Raw genomic sequence first — 26,989 nt, 5'->3', positions numbered from 1 at the left:
TGGAGACCTTGGAAACCGTTTGTGTCATTTCGATAAGGGAGTGTCAGGACATGTTTTACATGTTTAGTAGTTGACTCTTGAAGTATTGCAGGGAACGGGAGGGATAGGGTTAAGACTGAGAAGCCAGAAAATCTAGTTAGAAGGTTATACTAGTAATCCATAGAAGCAATGGTCAGAGGCTAAAATAAAGTGGTGGTTGGCAATGGAAATAAAAATAGAGAATGCATATGAGAAGCATTTATTAATGAAGTAGAAGCTACGTAAACTAATATCTGATTAGATGTGTGATTTACATGATAGGAAAGTGACTAAGATGGTTCCCAGGATATGGGTGTAAGTTGTCTGGGTAGACAATAGTGCCATTGAATAGGAAATACAGGAAAAGAAAGGGGGTAAGCAATGAATTTAATTTGAGCATGTTGATTTTGACATCCAGATGAAAATGTCAGTAGGCATTATTCTATATAAGTCTGAAATTCACTTGAGAAATATAAACATAAGTTATGAATTTAGGCATCATCAGCATATAAGTGATAGTTGAATTTAGGGAAATGAATTAGGTATGGGAGCATAGTATAAAGATGAAAAGAGTGACCAGACACGGTGGCTCAGGCCTGTAATCACAGCACTTTGGGAGGCCAAAGTGGGTGGATCACCTGAGCTCAGGAGCTCGAGAGCAGCCTGGGCAATACAGGGAAACCCCGTCTCTACAAAAGAATATAAAAATTAGCCAGGCATGGTGGCACACACCTGTAGTCCTAACTACTGTGTAGGCTGAGGTGGGAGGATCGCTTGAGACTGGGAGGTCGAGGCTGTAGTGAGCCATGATTGCACCACTGCACTCCAATGTGGGTTAGAGTGAGTCTCCAAAAAAAAAGAAAAAGAAAAAAGGAAGGAAGGAGACAGGGAAGGAGGGAGGAAGGGAGAGAGGGAAGGAAGGAGGAAGGGAGGAAGGGAGGAAGGGAAGGAGGGAGGGAGGGAGAAAGGAAGAAAGAAAAGGAAGGAAGGAAAGAAGAAGGAAAGGTCAAAGACTAGAGAGGAAATACAGCGTTTAAGGTTTTTGAATAAAATGAAAAGAGTGTCATAGAGACAGCAAGAAAACCAAAAGAGTTTGGTGTCACAGAAACCAAAGGAGAAGAAAATGTCAAGGAGGAAGTCGTGAGCAGTGTCAATGCTGCAGCCAAGTCAAGTTAAAAAACCACACACAGAAAAGTCACTATGAGATTTGGTGGCATAAAGACGTTCGTTGCTCTTGACTGGATTGTATAACAATCCATCATTGTACAATCTCCAGGCAGAATTTGAGGATTCTGTGGACAATCAAGAAATTGAAGTCCACAAGGACAGACAACTTTTTCAAGAAAAAGGGAAGAAGGGAAGTAGAGATTCTTAATGCCATGTTTACCTGTCACAAGTGCTGAGGAGAAAGACCCCATAAAGAAGAAAAAGAGTCAAAAGATGACTGAAAGTGAAGTGATATATCCACAAGCATGGGTGGGGCCAATCAGCATGAACGAGGGGAGGGAGATGGGGGGAGAAGTTGAGAGGGTTTCATCTGAGATTGCTGTTTTTTCCATATGGTAAGACACAAGTAATATGGTGAGAGTGAGTGGGAAGAGGTCAGAGGTCATAGTGTTTAGGAGTTGAAAAACCCGTAAAACATGAACTAGGAATGGGAAAGAAGCCAACTTCTGATGTGCAAAGGGCCCCCCAGGGCGTGTTTGCAGCCTCCTAAACTTGTAGCATTCCTTGAGGTTGTATGACTTTAACGCTAAATTTTTTTCATGCGTGCTTGAATCACCCGTGCATATTGCTCGTGTAATATGCTGATCCACTTTAAGCAAAAAAAAAAAAAAAAAAAGGAATTGATGTTGATGACTGATGGAGAAAAAAGATATGCTAGTCTCAAAATGGCATAATACTTTAAAGAGAGTAGTTTAAATCATTAGATGGTAAATTTAGTTTAATCTTCTTTTAAACAGCTGGGTTTTCAATGACTTGCTGTTGCTTCCATTAAGATTAATTTTTGCTTTAGTTTTATTTGGCAGAGCTCAAATAATACTGTACAAGATTTTTTTTTTTTGAAACGGAGTTTCGCTCTTATTACCCAGGCTAGAGTGCAATGGCACGATCTCGGCTCACCGTAACCTCCGCCTCCTGGGTTCAGGCAATTCTCCTGCCTCAGCCTCCTCAGTAGCTGGGATTACAGGCACATGCCACCATGCCCAGCTAATTTTTTGTATTTTTAGTAGAGACGGGGTTTCACCATGTTGACCAGTATGGTCTCGATCTCTTGACCTTGTGATCCACCCACCTCAGCCTCCCAAAGTGCTGGGATTACAGGCTGTACAAGATTTTTAATGTAACTTGGGTAGTAAAGACAGCAGGTAATTATTTGGAACTAATTCATAACAGTTTTATAAACTACTGTGACTAAATGTTATTTCTTTTATAGTAATATATTATTAAGAACTTGTTGGATAAAGGGTCAACCATAAGTGATTTTTAACACATACTAATATACTCACCAACCACTAAAGAAAAAGAAATGCAAAAACATCCAGCTAAAAATTCACTTGAGGAATTTAAATGGAATTCTAAGGAATATTTGTTTAACCTGAAAAAGGCAAGAGAAAAGGAACAATGGACCACATACCAGCCGGACACAGAGAAAACAAATAGCAAAATAGCAGACCAAATCCAACCATACCAGCAACTATTTTAAATGTAAATAAAATGAACACTTCCATTAAAAGCATAGGTCATCACACTAACTTTTAAGAAAGCCAGATCCAACTCTATGCTGTGTATAAGAAATACATGTGAAAAATAAAGACAAAGATATAAAATACTTCAAGGTAAAATTATAGAAAACAATATATACTGCAAACATAACCACAGAAAAGCTGGAGTGCCTATATAAATGTCAAATTAAGTATACTTAAAGTAGTGACTTAAAGACAAGGAGAATTAACAGAGGAAAGAGAAAAATGTAAAAAGGAAAAAAGGTGCGGGGCATAGTGGCTCACGCCTATAATCTCAGCACTTTGGGAGGCCAAGGCGGGCAGATTGTTTGATCCAAAAAGTCTGAGACCAGCCTGGGCACCATGGTGAAACCCTATCTCTACTGAAAATACAAAAAATGAGCCGAGCATGGTGACATGCACTTGTAGTCCCAGCTACACAGGGGGCTGAGGTGGAAGGATCTCCTGAGCCCAGGAGGTCCAGGCTGCAGTGAGTCATGGTGTCGCCAGTTCGCTCCATCCTGGGTGACAGAGTGAGACCTAGTCTAAGGAAAAAAGGAAAAAAAGTCAGTTTGTTAGAAACCATTGAAATTTTTTTAAGTTAGACCAAAATAAAAATTTTTTTTTTAAATTAAGAAGGATATTGATTTGAACAATACTGAATACTGACAACCACTTTTTCATCATTGATATTTATAAAGCAGTGTTCCCAATAACTATAGAATATTGTAGGGTTTTTTCCCCAAGTGTGCATGAAATGGTCACCAAAGTAGACCATATATTGAGCCATTAAAACATCTTAAATTTCTAGATTGGGATCTTATAGACTACATTCTCTGACTACAAAAGAATCAAATAAGAGGCAATAACAACACAGTGTCTATTGATAAGAAAGTAGATCTTAAATGTTCTCATCACACACAAAAATGATAAGTATATGAGGTGAATAGATATGTTCATTACCTGGATTTAATCATTCCACGATGTGTATAGATATATAACAAAAAATTATGTTGTACACTGTAATTATATGCAATTTTTATTTGTCAATTATACTTAATGAAGCTGAGAGGAAAAATATGATATCTACAAAATTCTCAAATATGTGAAAAGTAATTCAAACATATATATATAATTATATACAAATATTGACATATATATAAATATTTGATATATAAAATATACATATTGAATAAAAAAGCTATAAGAAAAATTAAAAAATATTTTGATGGAATGATAACTGATACAAAAAAGCATAAAATTTATAGAATGCTCCTAAAAAGTATTTAGAAGGAAATTTATAGTTTTAAATGTTTATATTAGAAAGGATTAGAAAGGAAATAAGGTTTAAAATTAGTAAACTATGTGTCCAATTTAAGTTGATAAGCCAATTAAGCTTATCTCAAAATAATTTGGTCTAAAATTATGAGATTTTATTAAAAATATTAATTTTAAAAGAAAGAAATGAGTAGAAAAAATGAAATAGAAAATAGACAAATAATAGAGAATATTAACACAGTCATAAGGTTTTTAAATATTATTTTAATAAATTCACTATCTTCAAGAAAACTGAATTTTTAAAAATTATAAATATCAAAATTCAAAGGCTGGATCTGGGTGCAGTGGCTCATGCCTATAATCCTAGCACTTTGAGAGACCAAGGCAGGAGGATCACTTGAGTTCAGGAGTTGGAGACCAGATTGGCTAACATAGCAAGACTCTGTCTCTACAAAAAAAACTTAAAAATTAACCAGAAATAATGACAGACGCCTGTAGTCCCAGCTATGTGGATGGCCCAAGACAGGAGGATCACTTGAGCCTGGGAAATTGACATGATCATCTCACTGTGCTCCAGCTTGGGTGACAGAACAGGACTCTGTCTCAAAAGAAAAAAAAATCAAATCCTGTGTTCATCAAAAACTCTTTTAGAAAAATGGAAAGGCAGGTTACAGATAAGAGAAAATATTTACAGTATGCTTATATTACAAAGGACTTATATCCAGAAAATATAAGTAACTCCTAAAAATTAACAATAAACAATCAAAACCTAAATGGGATAGCATATCATGGTCATTAGGATAGCTAAATACTACATAACACTAATACTGATGAGGATATGGTGCCCTTGAAATCTATACATTGCTGATCACTTCAGAAAACTCTTTGGCAGTTTGTTATAACGTTCTGCCCTTTTAAGACAGAATTCCACTTCTGTGTATTTATTAAAAAAAAGAAAATGTGTCCACACACACAAAATCACTTCTAAGAGAATATTCATAGCAACTCAAATCATAATTGTCAATAACTGGAAATAGTACAGATGTTCATCAACAGAAGAATAAAATTGAGTGCATGTTACAAAAAGTATGTATTCAGCAGAAAAAGTATGAACTACTGATACATGCAATACCACAGATGCATCCTGAAACACTGTTAAGCAAAAGATGTCAGACACAGCAGAGTACATGTGGTATGATTCAATTTATGTGAATTTCAAGTGAAATCAAGCTAATCTACAATAATGGAAATCAGCACAGTGATTGCCTATGCAGTATTGGTCGGGGGTGTTAGGATGGACTGTAGGTAAAGACAAGAGAACTTTATGGGAGCGTGGAAGAGTTTCATATCTTGATTTGGGTGATGGTTATTTGCTATATACAGTTATAAAAATTTGGTAAATTATGCATTTAAAATTCATATGTTTCAAGCATGCAAATTGGACCTCTGTAAAAATAAAAAAAAGAAGAAAGAAAAGAGAGGTATTTTGATACGTTTTCATAAACTATAGGTTTTTTCAATTCCCATGAATAAATTCTTCCAGGCTTCTTAAAATTCTCAGCCAAAGCAAAAAAAGAAAGAAAGAAAGAAAGAAAAAAGCTTATCCTTAGTGAACCAGCATTTCTAATTAAAAGGCATAAAATTTAACATTTATGACTATGTGATTCATGTTTTGCTTTATTCACAGAATCTTTCCATGTAGTTGATAATAATGATAAAATTATCTAGTAATTATTGGGCTATTAATGATATAACAGGCAGTCTTCTGAGGGCTTTGCATGTTTAACTCAATCCTAACAGCACCCTAAGAAGAAAGTACTATTTGTAATCCCATTTTACACATGAAGTCTCAGAAGCCCAGGGATTTAAGTAATTTGTTGACAGTCACGTGGTTTATATGGAATGTAGCTGGTCTACAGCACCAAAGGCTCTGATTTCCAGGCGTGCCCTATGCGCTCCGTCACGCTGCTGTCCTGCCAGGAGAGTTGCTTCTAATATGGTCCAGTCGAGTATGTAGTCATTTGTTAGCTATTCTCCTATTAAAGCCATCTAGTATCTCAAAAAATATAGCAGCATCAACTTTGCCTAATCATAGAGTTAATTTTTATTTATATTTTTAGAGGCAAGGCCTCACTCTGCCACCCAGGCTGCAGTGCAGTGGTGCAGTCATGGCTCACTGCAGCCTAGAACTCCTGGGCTCAAGCAATCCTCCCACTTCAGCCTCCCGAGTAGCTGGAACTACAGGTGTGAACTACCATGCCTGCCTACTTTTTGTTTTTTAAAAAATTTTTGTAGGTATAGGATCTCACTATATTGCCCAGGCTAGTCTCTAACTCCTGGCCTCAAGTGATTCTCTGGCTTTAGCTTCCCAAAGAGCTGGGATTACAAATGTGAGCCATTGTGCCTGGCCAGCAAATCATAGAGTTTTAAAGTCCAAGGAAACTTTAATTCTTCTCTAATCCCATCCCCCAACACTTTGAGACCAGAGCCCTTGTAACAGTACAACTTGTGTTTAGTGTCATATGCCCACACATGAGAGTCTGTTTGCAAAGGTGGTTTGGTGGAACAGGTTAGGTCAGGACCAGGGCGCGCTTCCTGGACTAAATGTATTCTACTCCACATTCAACACATAGAGCTTTGCATTTCAGGAGACTTGGTGCTCCAGTAGCTAAGGGGCAGTCAGTGTGATAAATACAGTTTTATAATATCCATTCTCCTAAGCAGCTTGATTCTGTCCATGTTAAAGGCATTGTTTGAGACATATTTTGCCAGTGTTGGTGCAAAGCAGTGAAATATACATACCCTGAACAAGTGTTGCTCAGTGGTTTTTCTTTCTATTCTATGTGGCACAATTTATTAGGTCTGGTAACACAAACTAAAATGAAATTCAAAGCTATACCAATCTGTTGTTACTTTTTGGTTTGGAGGATTCTTTTTTTTTTTTTTTTCCAGTTTCTGATTCTGTCTCTCTGAGCTACATAGCGCACACATAGAATTCTGCTCATTTACTTTCCTGGGGAACTATGATACGCATCAAACCACAGCAAAAAGCAAAAGGATTGTATGGTTGTTGAGAACATCAGTGTGTAAGGTTTCAATACTGAGGCGCATACACACAGGGTAAATGAGTATCTCTAGCAACTAAATTAATTAATGCTTTCTTGGGAGATCCAAAGGTTTTTAATAATGTTATACATAAATTCATGCACTAAAGAACTTGAGATTGATTAAGTATTCTGCAGTTTTCCAAAGAAGCTGCTTACAGATAACCACTGAAAGGTTGATCTTATTTAGATACACTACTAGACCTCAGAAGCTAGGCTTTTGTTTTTCAAATAGTGGCTGCGGATTCTATATGCCATGTCGAAGCTACTGTTTGGGACAATGTGTTTCTCTTCAGGTGAGTGCAAGTGCTTGAGAGACTGATCTTGGCCTTTCCACTTGAAGAACTATGCACTGAAATTTCCTTGCTTTCATTCAGCATGCTCCTAAGCTTCAGCGAGGGAATGGATTCCTTCTTTCCATGAATAATTTCAAGAAGTCTTCTCATTGCCCTGGTAGTGCAGTCATGATTGAGAAGAATGAGGGTAGGAATCAATAGAATACTAGTAAGTGTTAATAATAGTATTAACAATAATGCTAAAGAATCAATAAAACAAATTACACTAATCAATAGAATAACAAGTAGTATGAATGGCGCTAACAACATTAGTACAACCATTCCACTGAGGATTTACTATATTCTAAGCACAATGCCGACCACTTTATAAGCATCCTCTCAGATGCTTATAAAGCATCTCAGAACAATCATCAGGAGATTGATCTTACTATTATGTCCATTTTGCAGAAAATAAGACAGGATTGAAAAGATGCTGGTCCTTTAGGTCCAGCAATGTGAGAGCTGATGTTGTTATTCCTGGAAGCCCCGAAGGTTCCATATTTATGTTAGCCAGGTGGTTTAGACACAAATCTGTCTTTCTACACCAATAGGAACAGAGTGAAGGGGATTGTTCTTCCATGTTAGAAAACTTGATGGATTTGATAAGTAGTATGCATTCATCATTATCATCTCAGGTTATGGATATAAATGATCTGTTTGAACATAAGTGACTTTATTCTGAAATTGATAGAATAAATAGCATGAAGAGTCACTGTATTCTGCACCTCCAGACCTTGAAAGTACTTTATTGGTCTATTTTTGGTATTCTGTAGTCACTATGAATATCCTTGTTAAGAAAACTCTACTAAATTGTTTCTATAGTTAAAAACCCTAATATCAACCATGCAAGGGCTTGGCATAGAATTAAAAGAGAAAATCGTTTATGACCCCTTTAGTTTCATATTTAGCTGAAAATTTTAGGTATGAGGATTTTTTTTTCCTGTGGGTTTTTGGTAGATTTTGAGATACATTTTATTTTTATTTTTCAAAAATAATTCTTGGCTGGGCACAGTGGCTCATGCCTGTAATTCCAGCATGTTGGGAGGCCAAGGTGGGCAGCTCACCTGACATCAGGAGATCGAGACCAGCCTGGCCAACATGGTGAAACTCCATCTTTACTAAAAATACAAAAAAGTGAGCCAGACATGGATACGTGCACCTATAGTCACAGCTACTCGAGAGGCTGAGGCCGGAGAATTGCTTGAACCCAGGAGACAGAGGTTGCAGTGAGCTGAGATCACGCGGCTGCACTCCAGCCTGGGTGACAGAGAGAGACCCCGTATCAAAAATAATAATAATAATTTAAAAAATATTTTAAATAGAGAAAAATGATAACTTGGTATAGAAAGCTGATGTTAGAAAACTTTAAAAGTTGGTGTAACAGAGATCTTGATTGCTAAAAACATGTGGATAGGTAGATTATTATAAAGAAGAGCACATATACACATAAGAAGTGAAAAATGATAGTGAGTTGTTTTAAATCTTTATTTTAGGTCTTATTTATAGTATCTATAAGTACCATAAGCCTCTTTTTTCCATTTTTTTCTTAAAGACAGGGTCTCACTCTGTCACCCAGGCTGGAGTGTGGCAGCAGGATCAAAGCTCACTGCAGACTTGATCTCTTAAAACTTTCCCCTTAAGATATCTGCACATATACATGCATGAAAGCACCATTCATTGAATGAGACTAGGATCAGCCTATCACTTGGTGACTGTTTTCCAGAATCCCTCATTTTGATAGAATCAAGTATTCCTTTTAATATTATTTCATAGAAATTTTATTCAGCTTCATTTTTCAAAGATAAAAGGTAAGGGATTATCAGGTTGTTGTAGTTTTTTTAAAAGGATAGTCATACTCTAAGATCTTCCAGCCCTGAACCTTTTATATGTTTCCCTGAATGAATCTCACAGCTGCCCGATAGTAGGACAGACTGCAAAAGGACAGCTGCCCTCGCCAGATACTGGTCTCCCCATACATAATGCCCTGAGATGTGTTTTGTGCACCCGCTTTTGTATCTTTTCACAGTGATTACCCAAACCTCTTCTGCAGCGATGTCTTAATGTAAATGCATTGTCATAATGATACCTAATATGAATTAAGTATACCTTGTATAATAGTTTTAATGCACTCCAGTACCAGAATAAGATTGGCAGGCTGGTAAGAATTTTAAAAATTGTATCACTGTGGTTAAGAAAATGAAAGAACTAAGAGGATTATGGAAAATTTCAAAAGACATAAAACACCAGAAGAAACTCTTAATGAAGTCAAGGTCATGATTGTGTATACAGAAAGTAAAAGAGGTAAGAGAGAAAATATATGAGCTACAAAATGAGATCAGTTGTGAGGGATACTTACAAAGGAAAGAACAATTTACTTTAAATTTTTATCATGATTTTCTTTCGTTACATGCTTTCGCTTGTAAATGAGTTAGGTAATATTCCATGGGGAAAGTCATGTGTGTGTGCGTTTTTAATCCCCAAGTGGAACGCTAACATTTTAAGCATTTATAGTTTAAGTTTATTCTGAAGCTCTAAAAGAGAACATTTTGGCATCGTCTGTGTAAGATTTATGAATTTTGAGCAAATTTGTGCATGACTTTGTCCAACCCATCAGCCTCTCAGTCCCCCAAAGGATATTAATATATTATGAAATTTATGGGCTGTAGTGTTTCATTTTAAGCCCAGGAGAAGAGTTAGTTCTAGAGAGAATAAAATTTCAGACAAAGAATATTTCTATTTTACTTTTTCTTTATTCCTGGACTTTAGTTGTTGGCAAAATTTAATAATAGGAACAGATAATTTTGGCAATGCATTAAAATATTTTACCATATTGAAGAATTATACTTCTAAATACAGAATAGCAATGCCACATACATGTAAATCCTAAGGGATATTCGCAGTCATAGAAACAGCACGGAGACATAGAGTTTTAAAATTAAATGCTACACTTTGAGATGCACACACACACACACACACACACACACACACACACACTGGATTTTCTTTCTTCTTTCCACCTGTCTTCTTTTTTTCTACCTCTGTTTCTTTCATCTTTCCTCCTTCTTTATATTCCTGTGATTCATGGACTGCTCCAAATTAAATACATTGACATGAGGTCTTAAATATTTTCTAGTAAGTACTTAATGTCTTCTTTAAACATATTATCTTGGCCGGGCACAGTGGCTCACACCTGTAATTACAGGAGGCCGAGGTACGTGGATCACTTGAGATCAGGAGTTCAAGACCAGACTGGCTAACATGGTGAAACCCCATCTCTACTGAAAATACAAAAATTAGCTGGGTGTGGTGGCACACGCCTGTAATCCTAGCTTTTTGGAATGCTGAGGCAGGAGAATCGCTTGAACTCAAAAGGCAGAGGTTGCAGTGGGCTGAGATGGCACCACTGTACTCCATCTGGGTGACAGAGATGGAGAGACTCCATCTCAAAAAAGGAAAAAATATATATATAATACATATATACTGTCTTTGCTATTATGGTAGCTAAAACTTACCCCCAAATAGCAGATCGCTTTGATAGAATTGACAGTTCTTGCAGTCTTCCCAGTGTCTAAATATTGATCTGCATTTCATAAAGCATTGAAAAGCCAGAAATACCGCACAGGACACTTACTGAGTCAGATGAGACTATATTATCTTTGATACTATTGATTTTCTCTGCTTTATTTATATATTAAAAATGTCTTAAGCACAGTGCAAAAAATGCCTTCGGAGATTTTTAAAGTTTATTCCTGTATTTCTGTTTTTGGCTTGGAGACTCTATTTTATGGCTTCTTATTGCCCTTTATTAATTCCTCTTATTTTATTTACAATGTAAGGCTAAACAAAGACTAAAGATTTGAATTTTTCTGTGTGTTATGTTTTACTGTGTATGTGAGAAAGATGCTTCTTTAGTTTTCGTTTGCTTTTGGACATGAAAGAAAGAGTGTAAGATGTTTGTATTAATAGTTTAGGTCTTAAGACTAGATTCCTTCTCATTTTTCTTTAATATTCCCCTAATGCCTACTAGACTCTGATGAGCTTTGTATAAGTCCATTTTCACACTGCTATCAAGGACTCCCAGGGTTTAATTGACTCACAGCTCCACATGGCTTGGGAGGCCTCGGGAAACCTACAATCATGGCAGAAGGTGAAGGAAAAGCAAGTACCTTCTTCACAAGGTGGCAGGACAGAAAGAGAAAGAAGAGGGAAGTGCTGCTTTTCAACCATCAGATCTCATGGGAACTCACTATCACAAGAACAGCACGGGGGAACCACCCTCATGATTCAGTCGCCTCCCACCAGGTCCCTCTCTCAATACATGGGGATTACAGTTCCAGAAGAGATTTGGGTGGGGACACAGAGCCAACCATTTCAAGTTTACTGAGAAGTTTCCACCTTAAGCAAGTTCAGAATTGTCTTTGACATACTTCTATCTGCCAACGTAAAAGAACAATCGAGCCACAGATTGATTGTTCTTGAGTGCACTGATTTCCCTCCTTCAGAAAATACAATCGATTTTGTATTTTCTGAAGGAGGGAAATCTTAGTTTATTGTATTTTCTGAAGGAGGGAACTCAGTGCACTCAAACAAACAGTCTTCCTTGAGGTAAATGAATTAACTTCAGTTATGGGCATTACTAAGCACTTATTCACACTTTTTATTTTGCATTTGAGGTGCCCATTATATTTTATCTTTTATTTTAGGTTCAGGGGTATGTGTGTAGGTTTGTTTTATAGGCAAATTAGCCTGGGAGTTTGTGTACATGTTATTTCATCACCTGGGTAATAACCATAGTATCCAATAGGTAATTTTTTAATCCTCTTGCCTCCCTCCACCCTCAAGTAGGCTCTGGTATCTGTTGTTTCCTTCTCTGTGTCCATATGTGCTCAACGATTAACACCTGCTTACAAGTGAGAACATAGGGTATCTGGTTTTCTGGTCCTGTGTTAGTTTGCTCAGGACAGTGGCCTCCATGTTTTTCCATGTTGCTTCCTGCAAAGAATAGGATTTCATTCTTTTTTTATGGCTACATAGAATTCCACGGTGTATATGTACCACATTTTCTTGATCCAGTCTACTGTTGATAAGCATTTAGGTTGATTCCATGTCTTTGCTATTGTGAGTAGTGCTGCAATGGACATAATGTGTTTTTATGGTAGAATGATTTCTATCCCTTTCAGTATATACCCAGGATACTCTAAATTCTGTCTGCAGATCTCCATAAATATGCAAAATCTGTACCATTTGATCAAGCATGATATTAAACTGGAAACCAAGTAGTGAAAGAATTTAAAATCAAAGCATATCAATGGAGTGCTTCCTGCACCTTCAGATTTAGCAACCTCTAATTAGGCCATCGTAATACCTGCTAATATATGCTCACCTACAGCCCATAGAAAGAAGCTGGAATACAGATGCTTGTACTGTGTAGGTAATTGTAGAATCATTGCAGTAGCAAAAATAAAAAATAAAAAGTTAAATAATATGAGAGTAGGAAAATGCATTCTCAAAAACTATATGTGTAATTTTGGTCACTCCGTTCAGATGATCACTCTAAAGCAGTTTGAAATAGTCATTGGTATGTGACACAAAGAAACTCTTGTAATATTTTGGAATTGAGTATGCTACATTTTTCCTTAAGTGACTTGTCTGTTACAACACATCAAGTCATGTGATACTCATAGATCTCTTAAATATTTATGTTGTCTTCTGGTTAGTATTGAGAATCTATGAAGGCTGTTTATTTTCTTAAAGTAATCATCAAAAAGTGTTATTAAATGGTTATTTGGCTAGTAATAAACTAGACTCTGTACAAATTGCATTATTAGATATGGCCATGGTATCTTAACATCTAAAATAGAAATGTAAAATAACATTTTTAAAAGGAGATAATATAAGTAAATTATTACTGGACGTATGACTAAGTAATAATTGTGAGAGTAAATATTTATGTCTAAATAAAGGGTGTGAGGTTTACCACACATAAGGTGCAAATCTGGTTATGATGCTATATTCCAAAGACTGGCAACCTATACCATGCAAATCAAAAATAATTTTATTTCTGACAAGGACTCTTATTAAGTAAAACATAACCCTTGTTCTCTTCTTCCTTCCTGGGAAGGGCTGCCTCCTTAACAGGTTCTGGTCCTCTGGCTGATTTGGGAAGTAGCGACTTGAGGTCAACTCACAAATACCTTGACCATCCCTCCCCCATCCTACACACACAAAAGAAGTAAGGCTACGGCAGTGGCACACATCTGTAATCCCATCACTGTGGGAGGCTGAGGCAGGAGGAATACTTGAGCCCAGGAGTTCAAGACCAGCCTGGGCAACACAGTGAGACTCTGCCTCTATAAAAAATTACCAGGCATGGCGGCACATGCCTGTAGTCCCAGCTACTTGGGAGGCAAAAGCAGGAGGATCACTTGAGCCCAGGAGTTTGAAGCTGCAGTGAGTCAAGGTCACACCACAGCCCTCCAGCCTGGGTGACAGCAAGACCCTGTCTCAAAACTAAAAAAAAGAAGAAGAAGAAGTGAGGCTGGAATTTGTGAGGCTAAAATTTGGCGTGCTGTGTATAAAGCACTGTTTACTGACCTCAGACCCAGCCCAAAGACAAACCCCAGAAATAGAATCAGACCCTGGATGGGTGGGTGGATGGATGGATGGAGAAAGGGAAGATAAAAAAAAAGAAAGAGAGGGTTGGAGGGGTAGACGAATGAAAGAGGGAGGGAAGGATTTGAAGAAATACTCAAGGCTTCCTTTTTGCTTCATTTTCCCTAAAGTCACATTTTCAATTAATCCTATTTTCCTATGAAAGCAATGTATTATACTCTTATAAAAATAAGAAAATAGCCAACTCCAGAAGATGCAATAATACAAGCATATTTTAGACTGAAGCCAAACTTTTAAAAGCAACACATGTTAAGGGCAAAAACATAGTTTATATGGTGTCATGAATCTGACAGTATAATTTGCCTCAACCTGCCTCATATAAAAAGTGCAATAATAATATAATATCTCAGTATTAATTAAGTGCTTATTATGAGTCAGGTACTCTCCTAAGAACTTTATATGTATTAAATGTGGAATTCTCACATCAACCCTATGGGGTAATTATTGTTATTGACCACACTGTGGAGATAAAGTTAACCTAAGACCAGACAGATGAGGTCATTTATTATAGCCTCATTTGATTTTTATTGGAGACGTGGTCATTCTAATACTGTAACGTATTTTTAACAGTCTTTATTTTTCTTTCCTCCTCTCTTTTCCTCCTACCTTCCCACCAAATATATATGAAAATGTTTATGATGGCAGATACTGACCTAAGACCCAGCCCAAAGACATAGCCTCTGTCATCTTGGAGGTGCAATATAATTCTTTTTTATGAGGCCGAGTGTCACTCTGTTGCCCAGGCTGGAGTGCAGTGGCAGAATCTTGGCTCACTGCAACCCCTGCCTTCAGGTTCAAGCAATTCTCCTGCCTCAGCCTCCCGAATAGCTGGGATTAAAGGTGCCCGCCGCCATGCCTGGTGAATTTTTTGTATTTTTAGTAGAGACAGAGTTTCTGCCATGTTGGCCAGGCTGGTCTCAAACTCCTGACCTCAGGTAATCCACCTGCTTCGGCCTCCCAAAGTTACGGGCGTGAGCCACTGTGCCCAGCCACAATGTTAATTCTGTAACCATTTATTTTTTCTTCGCTTGAAATTACCAGATTCTTTACAAAATTATTTGCTAGAAGAACTCACAACATGAAAAAAGAGGACATAGCAGGACCCACAGCCCAGTGCTCATTGCGGAGGCATTGATCAGAGGTCCAGAGTTTAGACTTGGAGGCCAGACTGCTTGTGTTTGAGCTCAGATCTACCTTAATAATTTTGCAACGCTAGCTCATTTTTTAAATTCTCCTATGCCTTGATTTCCTTACCTATAAAACAGAAATAATAGTGGCTACCTCTTAGGGTTGTTGCTTTGGTACTTACAAAGCAATACAGCTATGCCTGACACGGTGTAAATGAGCTATTATATAATGAATTACTCCACATTTGATCTTCTTTCACTAATGAATTTCTGTTACATAAGGGGAATCTTTAGAATTTTGAGCCTTACTAGATTTGGAGAAGGATCACTGAATACCAACAACAGTTCTCAAGCAACGAGTAAACAAGAGCAATAAAAATGTAGAGGAGGCCGGGCGCGGTGGCTCAAGCCTGTAATCCCAGCACTTTGGGAGGCCGAGGCGGGTGGATCACGAGGTCAAGAGATCGAGACCATCCTGGTCAACATGGTGAAACCCCGTCTCTACTAACACAAAAAATTAGCTGGGCATGGTGGCGCGTGCCTGTAATCCCAGCTACTCAGGAGGCTGAGGCAGGAGAATTGCCTGAACCCAGGAGGCGGAGGTTGCGGTGAGCCGAGATCGCGCCATTGCACTCCAGCCTGGGTAATGAGCGAAACTCTGTCTCAAAAAAAAAAAAAAAAAAAAAAAATGTAGAGGAGAGGTGGAAAGAATGAGGAAGTCATGTTTCCCCACTTTATCTGGAATTCCGTCTGTTCATGTAGACCACACCTTGTGACAGACATCCATGTTTGTTTGTTTTTTCTTTTTAAAAAAATGTGAAATAAAGAAATCAGTGCTTATTAAATGAAGTTTAATAGACAAAAAAAAAAAAATGTTTACAACATAGAGGCAAAGGATAAAAATAACAAAGAGATAAATTGGTCATGAAAGTATTGGAGCCGGACCCAGTGGCTCACGGCTGTAATCCCAGCACTTTGGGAGGTCGAGGTGGGTGAATCACTTGAGGTCAGGCATTCAAGACAAGCCTGGCCAACATGGTGTAACCCCATCTCCACTAAAAGTACAAAAATTAGCTGGGCATGGTGGCACACACCTGTAGTCCCAGCTACTCAGGAGGCTGAGGCAGGAGAATTGCTTGAACCCGGGAGGCGGAGGTTGCAGTGAGCCGAGATCGCACCACTGCACTCTAGCCTTGGCAATGGAGTGAGACTTTGTCTGAGAGAGGAAAAAAAAGAATGAGAAAGAAAGGAGGAAAGAGAGAGAGAAAGGAAGAAGGAAGGAAGGAAAGAAAGAAAGAAAGAGAAAGAGAAAGGAAGAAAGAAAGAAAAAGAAAAAGAAAGAAAAAAGAAAGAAGGTAGGGAGGGAGGAAGGAAGGAAAGAAAGAAAGGGGAAGAAATTGAGAGTCACTGTTCTGAAACTTCTGTACATCTTAAAGAATTATCTCCTGATTCAGAATACCAGTCATATGGGGCACTTAAGATACAGTTGCCTGTCGCACATAATTGAGGAAGATCTCTAAATGCCTGAATAATCATCAATGATTACAGAATTTTAGAACAAAAGAAGACTTTGGAGATTAGTTGTATTTGGCTGGTTGGCTTTGGTTAGGATAGTTATTACTTTAGAAATTAAATTCCTCCCTTTGGTAGCCCTGAAAGTGTGTATTACAGTGGCAAGTATCTCAGTAAAAATTACAGGAAATGATATTGGTCTGTGGTGTAGTGGAATACTTTCCTCTGCTGAGGTGTTCCCTTTAGATAGTGATCAAAACTATTTGAGGGTCATTTAGCATCCATGTGTTAAACTTTTAAAGAGCATTTCTGTTTAAAACAGATTTTTCACAAATTATGCTTGGAGCTCACGTACAGACTTCTGAAAATGCCTGTGTAGCTTACCGAGAGATGTCCGATACTCTTCAATTTAAAATTTCCTATCGAAAATGAGAGGAACTTTCAAAATTAATCTGTTTTTCCATAGGTAACTTTGTCGGTTTAATGAGAAAAATCAAACTTAAATTTAGTGTGTAATTAGAGTTTGAGGTTTCCCATAGTACTCTGAGGATAAAAGCTATTCATTTTGCATATCCAACTAGAAATTGGAAAACACAGTCCAGGCGCAGTGGCTCCTGCCTGTAATCCCAGCACTTCGGGAGGCCGAGGTGGGTGGATCACCTGAGGTCAGGAGTTCAAGACCAGCCTGACCAACATGGTGAAACCCCATCTCTACTCAAAATACAAAATTAGGTGGGTGTGGTGACTCACACCTTTAATCCCAGCTACTCGGGAGGCTGAGGCAGGAGAATCACTTGAACATGGGAGGTGGAGGTTGCAGTGAGCCAAGATCGTACCATTGCATTCCAGCCTGGGCAACAAAAGCAAAACTCTGTCTCAAAAAATAAAAATAAAACACAGTGAAAAATGCATTTTTACTCATGAATCCTACAGATTTTTCATTGCCCATACGAAAAGCACCTCACCTGTAAAATTGGTGTTGTAGAAAAGTTGTACAGCAAGTAAAAACCCTTTGTACTTTATTAAAAGCACAAATACCTCCTCAGATGAAAATGCAAACTTAAGGGTAAACTCACGAAGGTCCTGACAGCTGGGATGTTCTTTCAGCTTCTACAGATGACAGTGCAGCTGAGAAGAAAGGGGGAAGCCTCCACGCTGGCCTCATCGTTGGAATTCTCATCCTGGTCCTCATTATAGCCACAGCCATCCTTGTGACAGTCTATATGTATCACCATCCAACATCAGCAGCCAGCATCTTCTTTATTGAGGTAAGTGTTGAGTTTAACACATGAGAACCACACCAGTTGATGAACTGTATCCATTTGCTAACACCACCTGGATTTAATGTTTAGCACATGATTTCTCCACTTTTCAGTTTCGAGCTTTCTGATTTCACACACATGTATGCAGTCACCCACGCTCGCACGTACATATTGATAGATTGCTTTCAGACGATGGGTCCAATTACCTTATCTCTGGAGCTTTTAAAGACATAAACTATCTTGTCTTTCTGAGATCCAAAGGAAAATGGGAACCATACTTTTGGGTCCTTTCATACCAAGTATGTTAACCAGCTGTTCTCCTTGTCCTGGAAGGAAATACTATGTTTCTGGGAGGTTAAAGACTTAGGTTAAGTCAATTGCTCAGTGAACGCTAATTGAGTATTGGCTGTGTGCATGATAGAATATGGTGGGCCTCTTCTCAAAATGCTCACAAACTGCTTGGAAAAAAATATGGCTTTCACTATAAAATGAAGCTATAAAAAAGAAAATAATGGTATGTGCTGTTGCCATTTTGCATAATGTGTATATATTTGTACATTTATATATAAATGCACAGACACACATATACACACACTCAGACACACAATGAGAGCACCATGCTGAATCAGTGTTATGTCTTCATGTACGTTGGTTTAGTGCCACTGCCAAAGAGTAAACAGGTGGGAAGACAAGGGGCTGTGCATAAGGAGCCATGACTAAGCCCTGGGGTCTAAAAGGCTGAAACCAGGAAGCCTGAAGACCAGTAGATACAGTCTGTGTGTCTGTGTGACCAAGTCACCTCTCTCCTCCAGAAGGTTGGGTTTCCTGGGCCCCATGCATATACAGCTTTTTTTTTTTAGACAGTCTCACTCTGTCACCCAGGCTGGAGTACAGTGGTGAGATCTCAGCTCACTGCAACCTCTGCCTTCTGGGTTCAAGCAATTTTCACGCCTCAGCCTCCTAAGCAACTCGGACTACAGGCAAGCACCACCACACCCAGCGAATGTTTATATTTTTAGTAGAGACAGGGTTTTGCCATGCTGGCCAGGCTGATCTGAACTCCTGATCACAAGTGATTCTCCGGCCTTGGCCTCCCAAAGTGCTGGGATTACAGGTGTGAGCCACGATGCCCGGCTGCATGTGAACCTCTGACTCTAACATCCAAATGGAACCACTCTTCCAACACCAAATAGAACTAGAAATATTAAAGCAATAAAGGAAATCCCTTGTAGAATTTCAAATGCGTAATTAGAATTATTCATTGTATGACACACGGAAATTGCTTGGAATTATGTTCACTTGTTGAGTGAGAAATTATAATGCCTTTTAAACTACAGAGTTAAAATTACCTGTGTCCCTTATAATGGGGAGGGGTGAATAAATGCAAATCAAACAATTGCTTAAACGTCCTAGATGGCTGGCAACTGTCTATAGAATAAAGTGCCATCCTCCTTTTCCTTCTTTGGGCACTCAAGGCCTTGGCACTCTCAATCTGATGTGTCATTTCACCTTTATTCCCTGGGCTCCCCAATCTGGAGTTGGCATTGCTGTCAAATTTCATGCTTTGTTCATCTCTGTACCTACCCCGAATTCTCCATGCCACAAAGACATTGCTCATTCTAGTTCCTCCATCAAAAATTCCTCCTGGTCAGGTATGGTGACTCACGTCTGTAATCCCAGCACTTTAGGAGGCTGAAGCAGACAGATTGCTTGAGCCCAGAAATTCGAGACCAGACTGGGCAACATGGTGAAACGTCATCACTACAAAAAATAGAAAAAGTGAATGGGGCATGGTGGTGCATACTTATAATCCAAAGTACTTGGGAGGCTGAAATGGGAGGATTGCTTGAGCCCAGGAGGTCAAGGCTGCAGTGAGCCATGACTGTGCCAGCCTGGGTGACAGAGTGAGGCCCTGGCTGGAAAAAAAAAAAATTATCCCTTCCCATATTCGTTCTTGAATTCAGGAGCCAAAGACCTCTGATACCGTGTACCCCATAAGCTTCTCTAGACTATCTTCCTGCCTCAGCAGCTGGGAATAATCTCTCGCTCTTCTGAAACTCTATCTGCAGGGATACACCCCTACCTTTCTCTGGCCTTAATCTTTCTGTTTTGCATTAGAGTTCAATATGCACATGATTTATTCCACCCTGCAAGACTTGTAAGTACCTTAAGATTTGGATTAAATCACTTACGTTTCCTTTGAAAAATAGGAATACTGCCAATATTTCCTGGAAAAACGTTCATAATAAATATCCTAGGACATTTCAGACTTCCAGTGAAATTTCATGTAAGACATATTCCAGAAATGGCATTTTCATTTGATATCAGCAATTGAGATATTATAAGGCATTGCATTGAATTGGAATCTGTTATTAAGTTCTGTTAATGTGCTTGATTTTCTTGGAAGAAAGTAGACAACCTTCTCAAAGTTACGCATGCATTCTTCAAAGAGCTGCTGAGTGACAAGCTAGAAAGCCTCAGGGACTAGGCAGACCTCAGGCTGCTGCTACTTCCGTCACCCCTCACATGTCTAAGCCTTTTCAAACTGTGCAGTTTATTTTCTGACATGGTGAAAAAGAAGACACTGTGAAATATCTGATGGTGATGGTATTAACGGCAAATTGCACAGTATGAAGGACCTAGTTAAAGCTGGTTCAAGGCAACCCCCATGTGACTGCAAAACAGTGGAATATTGTTTTGAGTATCAGTCTCATGGTCTTATGTCTCAGGGCCTGTATGTCCAAATGTGTGGAGTGTGTTTGCATGTGTATACATACACGTGTATTTATAGAATATTAGAGCTAGATGGAATCTTAAAGATAATTTAGTTCTATATGCTCCTAACACAAAGGGAGAGACTCTCGGAGGAGTGGAATGACTTATCCAAGGTCACAGAGCCATAGTTCTAAGAATAACTCTTTCTTCTTTTCGCATGTAAGTGAAGCAGATTCATTCAGCAGGTCTCCCAGCTTTTCTTCTCTTGACTTTTTTCCTTCCTGTGGAGTCAATTGTCAGCATCTGCTTAAATCACTACCTCTCTGACACGCTGCTGGGGTCACGCAGCTCACAGTCCCCAGTTAGCAGCTGATTTTTGGTAGGTGATAATCATAACTTTAGTATTAGTAAAGCTGACCACTGTTTGCAAAATCAAAACAGAGCCACAGTGACTATGCAGTTTGTGATACAAAGATGTATGACTTTGAAGATTTTGAATTATTAGTTACATTAGAGTCATTGATGCATAAATGAAGGAACTGAATATAAACATTATTTTCACTGCCTTTTATATTTTATATTATATTCCTGTCTACTTTTTAAATGAAATTGATGTGCCTTCTTCTTTTATGAAAATGATACCATTCTTTATAGAAAATTGAAACAATGCAAAAATGTAAAAGGAAGGGGAAGAACGTCATTTATAGTTCCAGCATGCAGAAATGATGACTATTAAGTTTATTTTTTTCTGGAATTTTTATATACATAATTTGATGATTGCTCATTTAATAGTAGTGGTGATTGCACTGTAATGCAAATTGTTTTTTTAAATAACATTTTTCTGTTTTATTATGATGGCTTTGTAAACATCATTTTAATGTTTGTATTCTATTCTATTCAACATTCATTCAGTAGCTTTACATTGACTGCCTCTTATGTGGTGAAGCGGTAACTCAGGATGCACTGAGACTCTAACGTGTGCCTAGATGTCAAAAACGACCTTGTTCCACCCAAGTGAAGACTGTGTGTTAGTTTTCTACTGCTATTGTAACAAATTGCCCCAAACCTAGGTACTTAAAATAACACACACTTGCCTTACAGCTCCGGAGGTCAGAAGTGCTAAAATCAGGATATTGACAGGGCTGGTTCCTTCTGGAGGTTTCAGAGGATAATCGTTTCATTGCCATTTTCAGCTTCTGGATGCTGCAGGTGTTCCTTGGCTCAGGGTTTCTTCTCATATCCTTCTAACTTCTGTTCCCACCATCATATCTCCTACTACTAATGTTGACCCTCCAGCCTCCTTCTTGTAAGGCCCCCTGTGTCTACATTGGGCTCACCAGTATAATCTAGGTGCTGTCAATATGTGGCTGCTGGCTATGTGGACTATTGATCTCTTAAAATGTGATTAATGTAAAACAAGGTATGTGTAAAACACACACTGGATTTTGAAGTCTGAGTACAAAAATAATGTCACTATCTCATCAATAATTTTTGTATAATTACATGTTGAAATGATAGTGTCTTGGATAGGCTTAGATTAAATAGGATTTATTACAATTAATTTTGTTTATGTTTACTTCTTAAATGCACACTAGTTATTTTTAAAATTATATATGTGGGTCACAGTGTATTTCTATTGGATGATGCTGGTTTGTAGAGAAAATTTGGCAGAGAGAAAGAATTAGAAAGAAAAGTTGGTTCCGTATTTTTTAAAAGTAGGCCATCTACTGGTTTTTAGCAAGAGGGAAAGAAGGAGATTATGAGGAGGCAGAAGGCTGCCAAAGCCAACTGATATGTTGACCAGTCACTCATTCATGTGTTTAATATTTGTTGAGCTTCTATTATGCACCAAGTCCCCACAGTACACTGGTAAGCAAAATGAACAAGATCATCCTTTCCTTCAAGGAGCTTACATTCCAGTGGGTGGAGACAAATGATAAACACATTTTAAGTCAGTTGTGGATTTCACTTTGAATGATTGGTTTTACAGAGGCAGTCACCATAAAATATTTGATAAAATGTTACCTTTTTTGATTGCTTGAGCTCCGGAGGTGGAGGTTGCAGTGAGCTGAAATCACACCACTGCATTCCAGCCTGTGTAACAGAGTGAGACCCCATCAAAAAAGTTACCTTTTTTGAGCATTAAGGTACTACTCAAATAATCAGTGATATATTATGATATTTACGTCTGAACTTGCGATTTGATAATAGGCGGTATTATTATCATCATTATCATTATTTTATCATAGAACTTTTTATGGAGCTCTAGATATAGATTTATTTTAAAAAATTAAATTAAGTAAATAAATTTTTAAAAGACTGCTCTCCAAAACAGTTTATTTTCCTAGGCTGGGTGCAATGGCTCACGCCTGTAATCCCAGCACTTTGGGAGATCGACATGGGCAGGTCATTTGAAGTCAGGAGTTCGAGACCAGCCTGGCCAACATAGTGAAACCCTGTCTCTACTAAAAATACAAAAATTAAGTAGGCATGGTGGTGTGTGCCTGTAGTCCCTGCTACTCAGGAGGCTGAGGCAGGAGAATCACTTGAACCTGGGAGAAGGAGGTTGCAGTGAGCCAAAATCACGCCACTGTACTTCAGCCTGGGTGACAGTGAGACTCTGTCTCAAAATAATAATAATTATAATTTATTTTCCCGATGGGGGAAACACTCTCACCATTCTTTAAGTGTGCCTGAATTAGAAGTTGTAAGTTATTTCCATAATAAAATCTGGGCATAAATGTCTAAATACCAGTCATAGTTCATGTCATGCATTTCCAGGGCACCAAAATGTCTGCCTTTACTGGAAGTACCCTGTATTTTCTATCAGCAAAATCAGGATACCAAAGCAAAAGCAAACTTCTGCCTGTGTGCAACCGAGGGATCGTGTCCCTTTCCCAAAATAAAATTCTCCAAGTATCTCTCGCAAGTAAATTTCCTTGAGGGCTCATGTTTTATCTTAAAAATGTATATGAGTTTTACATTATTCTCTATAGTACCGACACGTATTTGATATAAAAATGATTCCACACAATCTTCAACCAATGTTAACATTTCAGAAGGTGATTCATGCCACTCTTGTAGCTATACAACCCAGCTGTATGGTTGTAGATATTATAAAATCCAGATAAGTTTAAACCAGCAGAGATAAGACGTCTGTTCCTGGAACCTAAGTGGACAGTATCCTTTCTACCCCTTTGTTGGAATCAGGTCCAAGGCAGAAATACTCAGAATGGTGAAACAATTCGCTTGGATCTCATTGCACCTGGTTACAGAGCCAAGACATCAAACTAGAATTCCTCACCCTGGCCCAGCAGCCTGAGCAGCTACACAGCATCATAGCAAGAATCTTTTAAGCTTTTTGCCACTCAAGGAGATTCCCCATCCCAATAAATATTTCTGGATTACAAGAACCCATGGAGAATATGATTAAAGAAACACAGTCAGCTGTGGCCCTCAACTTTTCCTGGCAATTAATAGTACCACCAGGAAACCAGCCAGAAGAAGGAGCCAGGCAAGAATTCAGAGGTTGCTGAGGAGAAAAAAGTGTTTGCTAAGAGTTTGGCATCTTGCTTTGCAGCTGCTGGAGGGATCGCACTTGGGGAGTTAGGAAGACGTGATCTGTGGACGAACCTATATAGTTCATAGAGAAATGGCTTCATGGAACCACAAATCTTTTTTTGTCTTGAAGTCACATATTTTTAATAATTGAGTTTTGCTCTTAAGGTATTTCTTAGTCTTATTTCAGTTTTAAAGAAAACTCAAGGGGAAAAATGATTCATTGAAACAAAACACTTTTTATTTATATTTCTTAGATGAAGCAAAAGATGGTATTCATTTTTTACGAACTGCTGCAAGGAAAGAAAGATTAGGCAAAACACATCTGACATGGTTTGACATAGCTCTCATTAAAGAAGCTATATTAGTAGATGACAGTTTTCTAGAAATATAGCAAAATATAGAGACAAATAGGTAAAATTGGGTCACTTGAGCAAAAGAGACACTCTATGTATGTCAGTGATTTTCTTTTCTCAATTTCTGTTCTAAGATGCTAGAATTTTTTTTTTTTTTTTTTTTTTTTTGAGGCGGAGTTTCGCTCTTGATACCCAGGCTGGAGTGCAATGGCGCGATCTAGGCTCACCGCAACCTCCGCCTCCTGGGTTCAGGCAATTCTCCTGCCTCAGCCTCCTGAGTAGCTGGGATTACAGGCACGCGCCACCGTGCCCAGCTAATTTTTTGTATTAGTAGAGACGGGGTTTCACCATGTTGACCAGGATGGTCTCGATCTCTTGACCTCGTGATCCACCCGCCTCGGCCTCCCAAAGTGCTGGGATTACAGGCTTGAGCCACCGCGCCCGGCCAGAATTTTTATTCATGAACATCGGTGAATGCTTTTGAGACATCAGTTAAGCTTCATGGTGATTGCCTTGTACATATGTAATCATCAAAATAAGATTTCTTTTATATATGTCATCCTTAATTTACTCTTCTGGGTAACACATTTTCATTTAAATTCCTGAAACTATAATAGTGTTTCTAATTTAATGAAATAATTTCTTCCTTTAGTTGGGGAAAATTGTTGGAAATACTGAATAACCTATCTTATACTAATCTGCTCTAATTTTTTTTTACTAATTAATTGCCTATCTAATTATTTCAATGATACATAAGACCATGAAAATCCATGGATGGATAGATAGATGATAGATAGATATCACAGAAAGGTTCTTAATAGATGAACAAGTCAGATGGATAAATAAATGAAAATCTGCAAAGCTGCCGTTCACTTGGGCATGTGTAAGCCTGAATTATGTCATTTTAAGGACATGACATATGTTTTTTAAGTATTCTGATTCTTTTCTTCTGTTACCTCTTGAAGAGATTACTGACGATATCAACCGTTGCGTAATTTCTTTCCTGTGACATTGGTAATTGCGCTTTGTTAAAATAAATACTTAAGCCTTTCTATTGTGAAGACAAATAATAGAAAATTTAATTTTAGCAATAATTAGTGTGTCACAGTAAAAATGAATTTATTCAATTATAAGGTTATTCTTTTTTACCAATTCCACTTAGTGTATTTTTTTCTAGCAAAAATACAAAACAACTAAACTAAATTAGTTGATTATTATGGCATGCCCTGTTTTATAAGTAATACTGGAGTTATTTGTGACTGTAAGAAAATTAAAATGTAAACATTTCAGAGATCAAAAAAATTAAGAATCTAAGGAATATGAACAAAAAATGTATTATAAATGATGGTTGAAATCATGCTTTTTGTAATTCTATTAGAAATGAACAACCAATGGTATTTTTAGTTTGAAAATGGATTCAGATTATTTTCCTACATGATCTTGTGGTAATCCCTTTATAAAAACTTTCTCAATAGAAACAAAGTAATTTTTAATGCAAAATTCATACATCCTGTCTTATGTCACATAATAAGTGAATATAGGGTCAGAATTACTCTATGTCTGTATTCTCTACTTTCAGCTGATTACTACATTTTCATTCTAATTAATATAGTACTTAAAATTACTATAGGTGAAATAAATTTTAAATAGATTAAAAGCTACTTGGCTATTCTTTTTTTTTTTTTTTTTTTTTTTTGAGACAGAGTATTGCTCTGTAGCCAAGGCTGAAGTGTAATGGTGCAATCTCGGCTCACTGTAAACTCCGCCTCCTGGGTTCAAGTAATACTCCTGCATCAGCCTCCCAAGTAGCTGGGATAACAGGCATCCACCATCCTGCCTGACTAACTTTTGTGTGTTTTCAGTAGAGACGGTGTTTTACCATGTTTGGCAGGTTGGTCTCAAACCCCTGACCTCTAATGATCCACCTGCCTCTGCCTTCCAAAGTGCTGGGATTATAGGAGTGAACCACTGCACCAGGTCCCCCCCCCGCAAATTTTTTAACACTGAGACTGTACTAAATGTTATATCCTTGGGACAGCCTTTGAAGGAGAAATGATATATGCTTTAAAAAAGAAGAAAATACTTTCTTCTATAAAAATAAAATAAGTATGTTATAATTATTTAAAAATATTGTGCACCTAGATTTGTAATAAGATTTAATCCTCTCAAAAGTGTATCAGATTTTTTCTTGTTTATGTCTGAATTTATGTTATTTCCCTTTTTTCTCAGTTTTTCCCTTGGTATTGTCCTTGAAATATCTCATTGTTGTTCAGTGGCTTATAACGACTTGAATCCTGAATATGTATAAGTTTAATATGGAGAAAAT

At 37.9% G+C, this 26,989-nt stretch overlaps 1 protein-coding gene across 1 annotated transcript in view; it reads left to right on the top strand.

The window, feature by feature from the left end:
• PLXDC2 (plexin domain containing 2) overlaps positions 1-26,989 on the top strand; it is a 438,114-nt gene that overhangs the window by 382,761 nt on the left and 28,364 nt on the right. Inside the window, exon 13 of the mRNA XM_012450101.3 lies at positions 17,880-18,040. Coding sequence (XP_012305524.2) covers positions 17,880-18,040 — 161 coding nt within the window. The remainder of the gene's footprint in view (positions 1-17,879; positions 18,041-26,989) is intronic.

Source organism: Aotus nancymaae, unplaced genomic scaffold (genome assembly GCF_030222135.1).
Source record: "Aotus nancymaae isolate 86718 unplaced genomic scaffold, 86718_ANA_hifiasm-v0.15.2.pri h1tg000077l, whole genome shotgun sequence".
NCBI lineage: Eukaryota > Metazoa > Chordata > Mammalia > Primates > Aotidae > Aotus > Aotus nancymaae.
The sequence above is the reverse complement of the archived record's forward strand: the minus strand, read 5'-3'. Positions and strand labels throughout refer to the sequence as shown.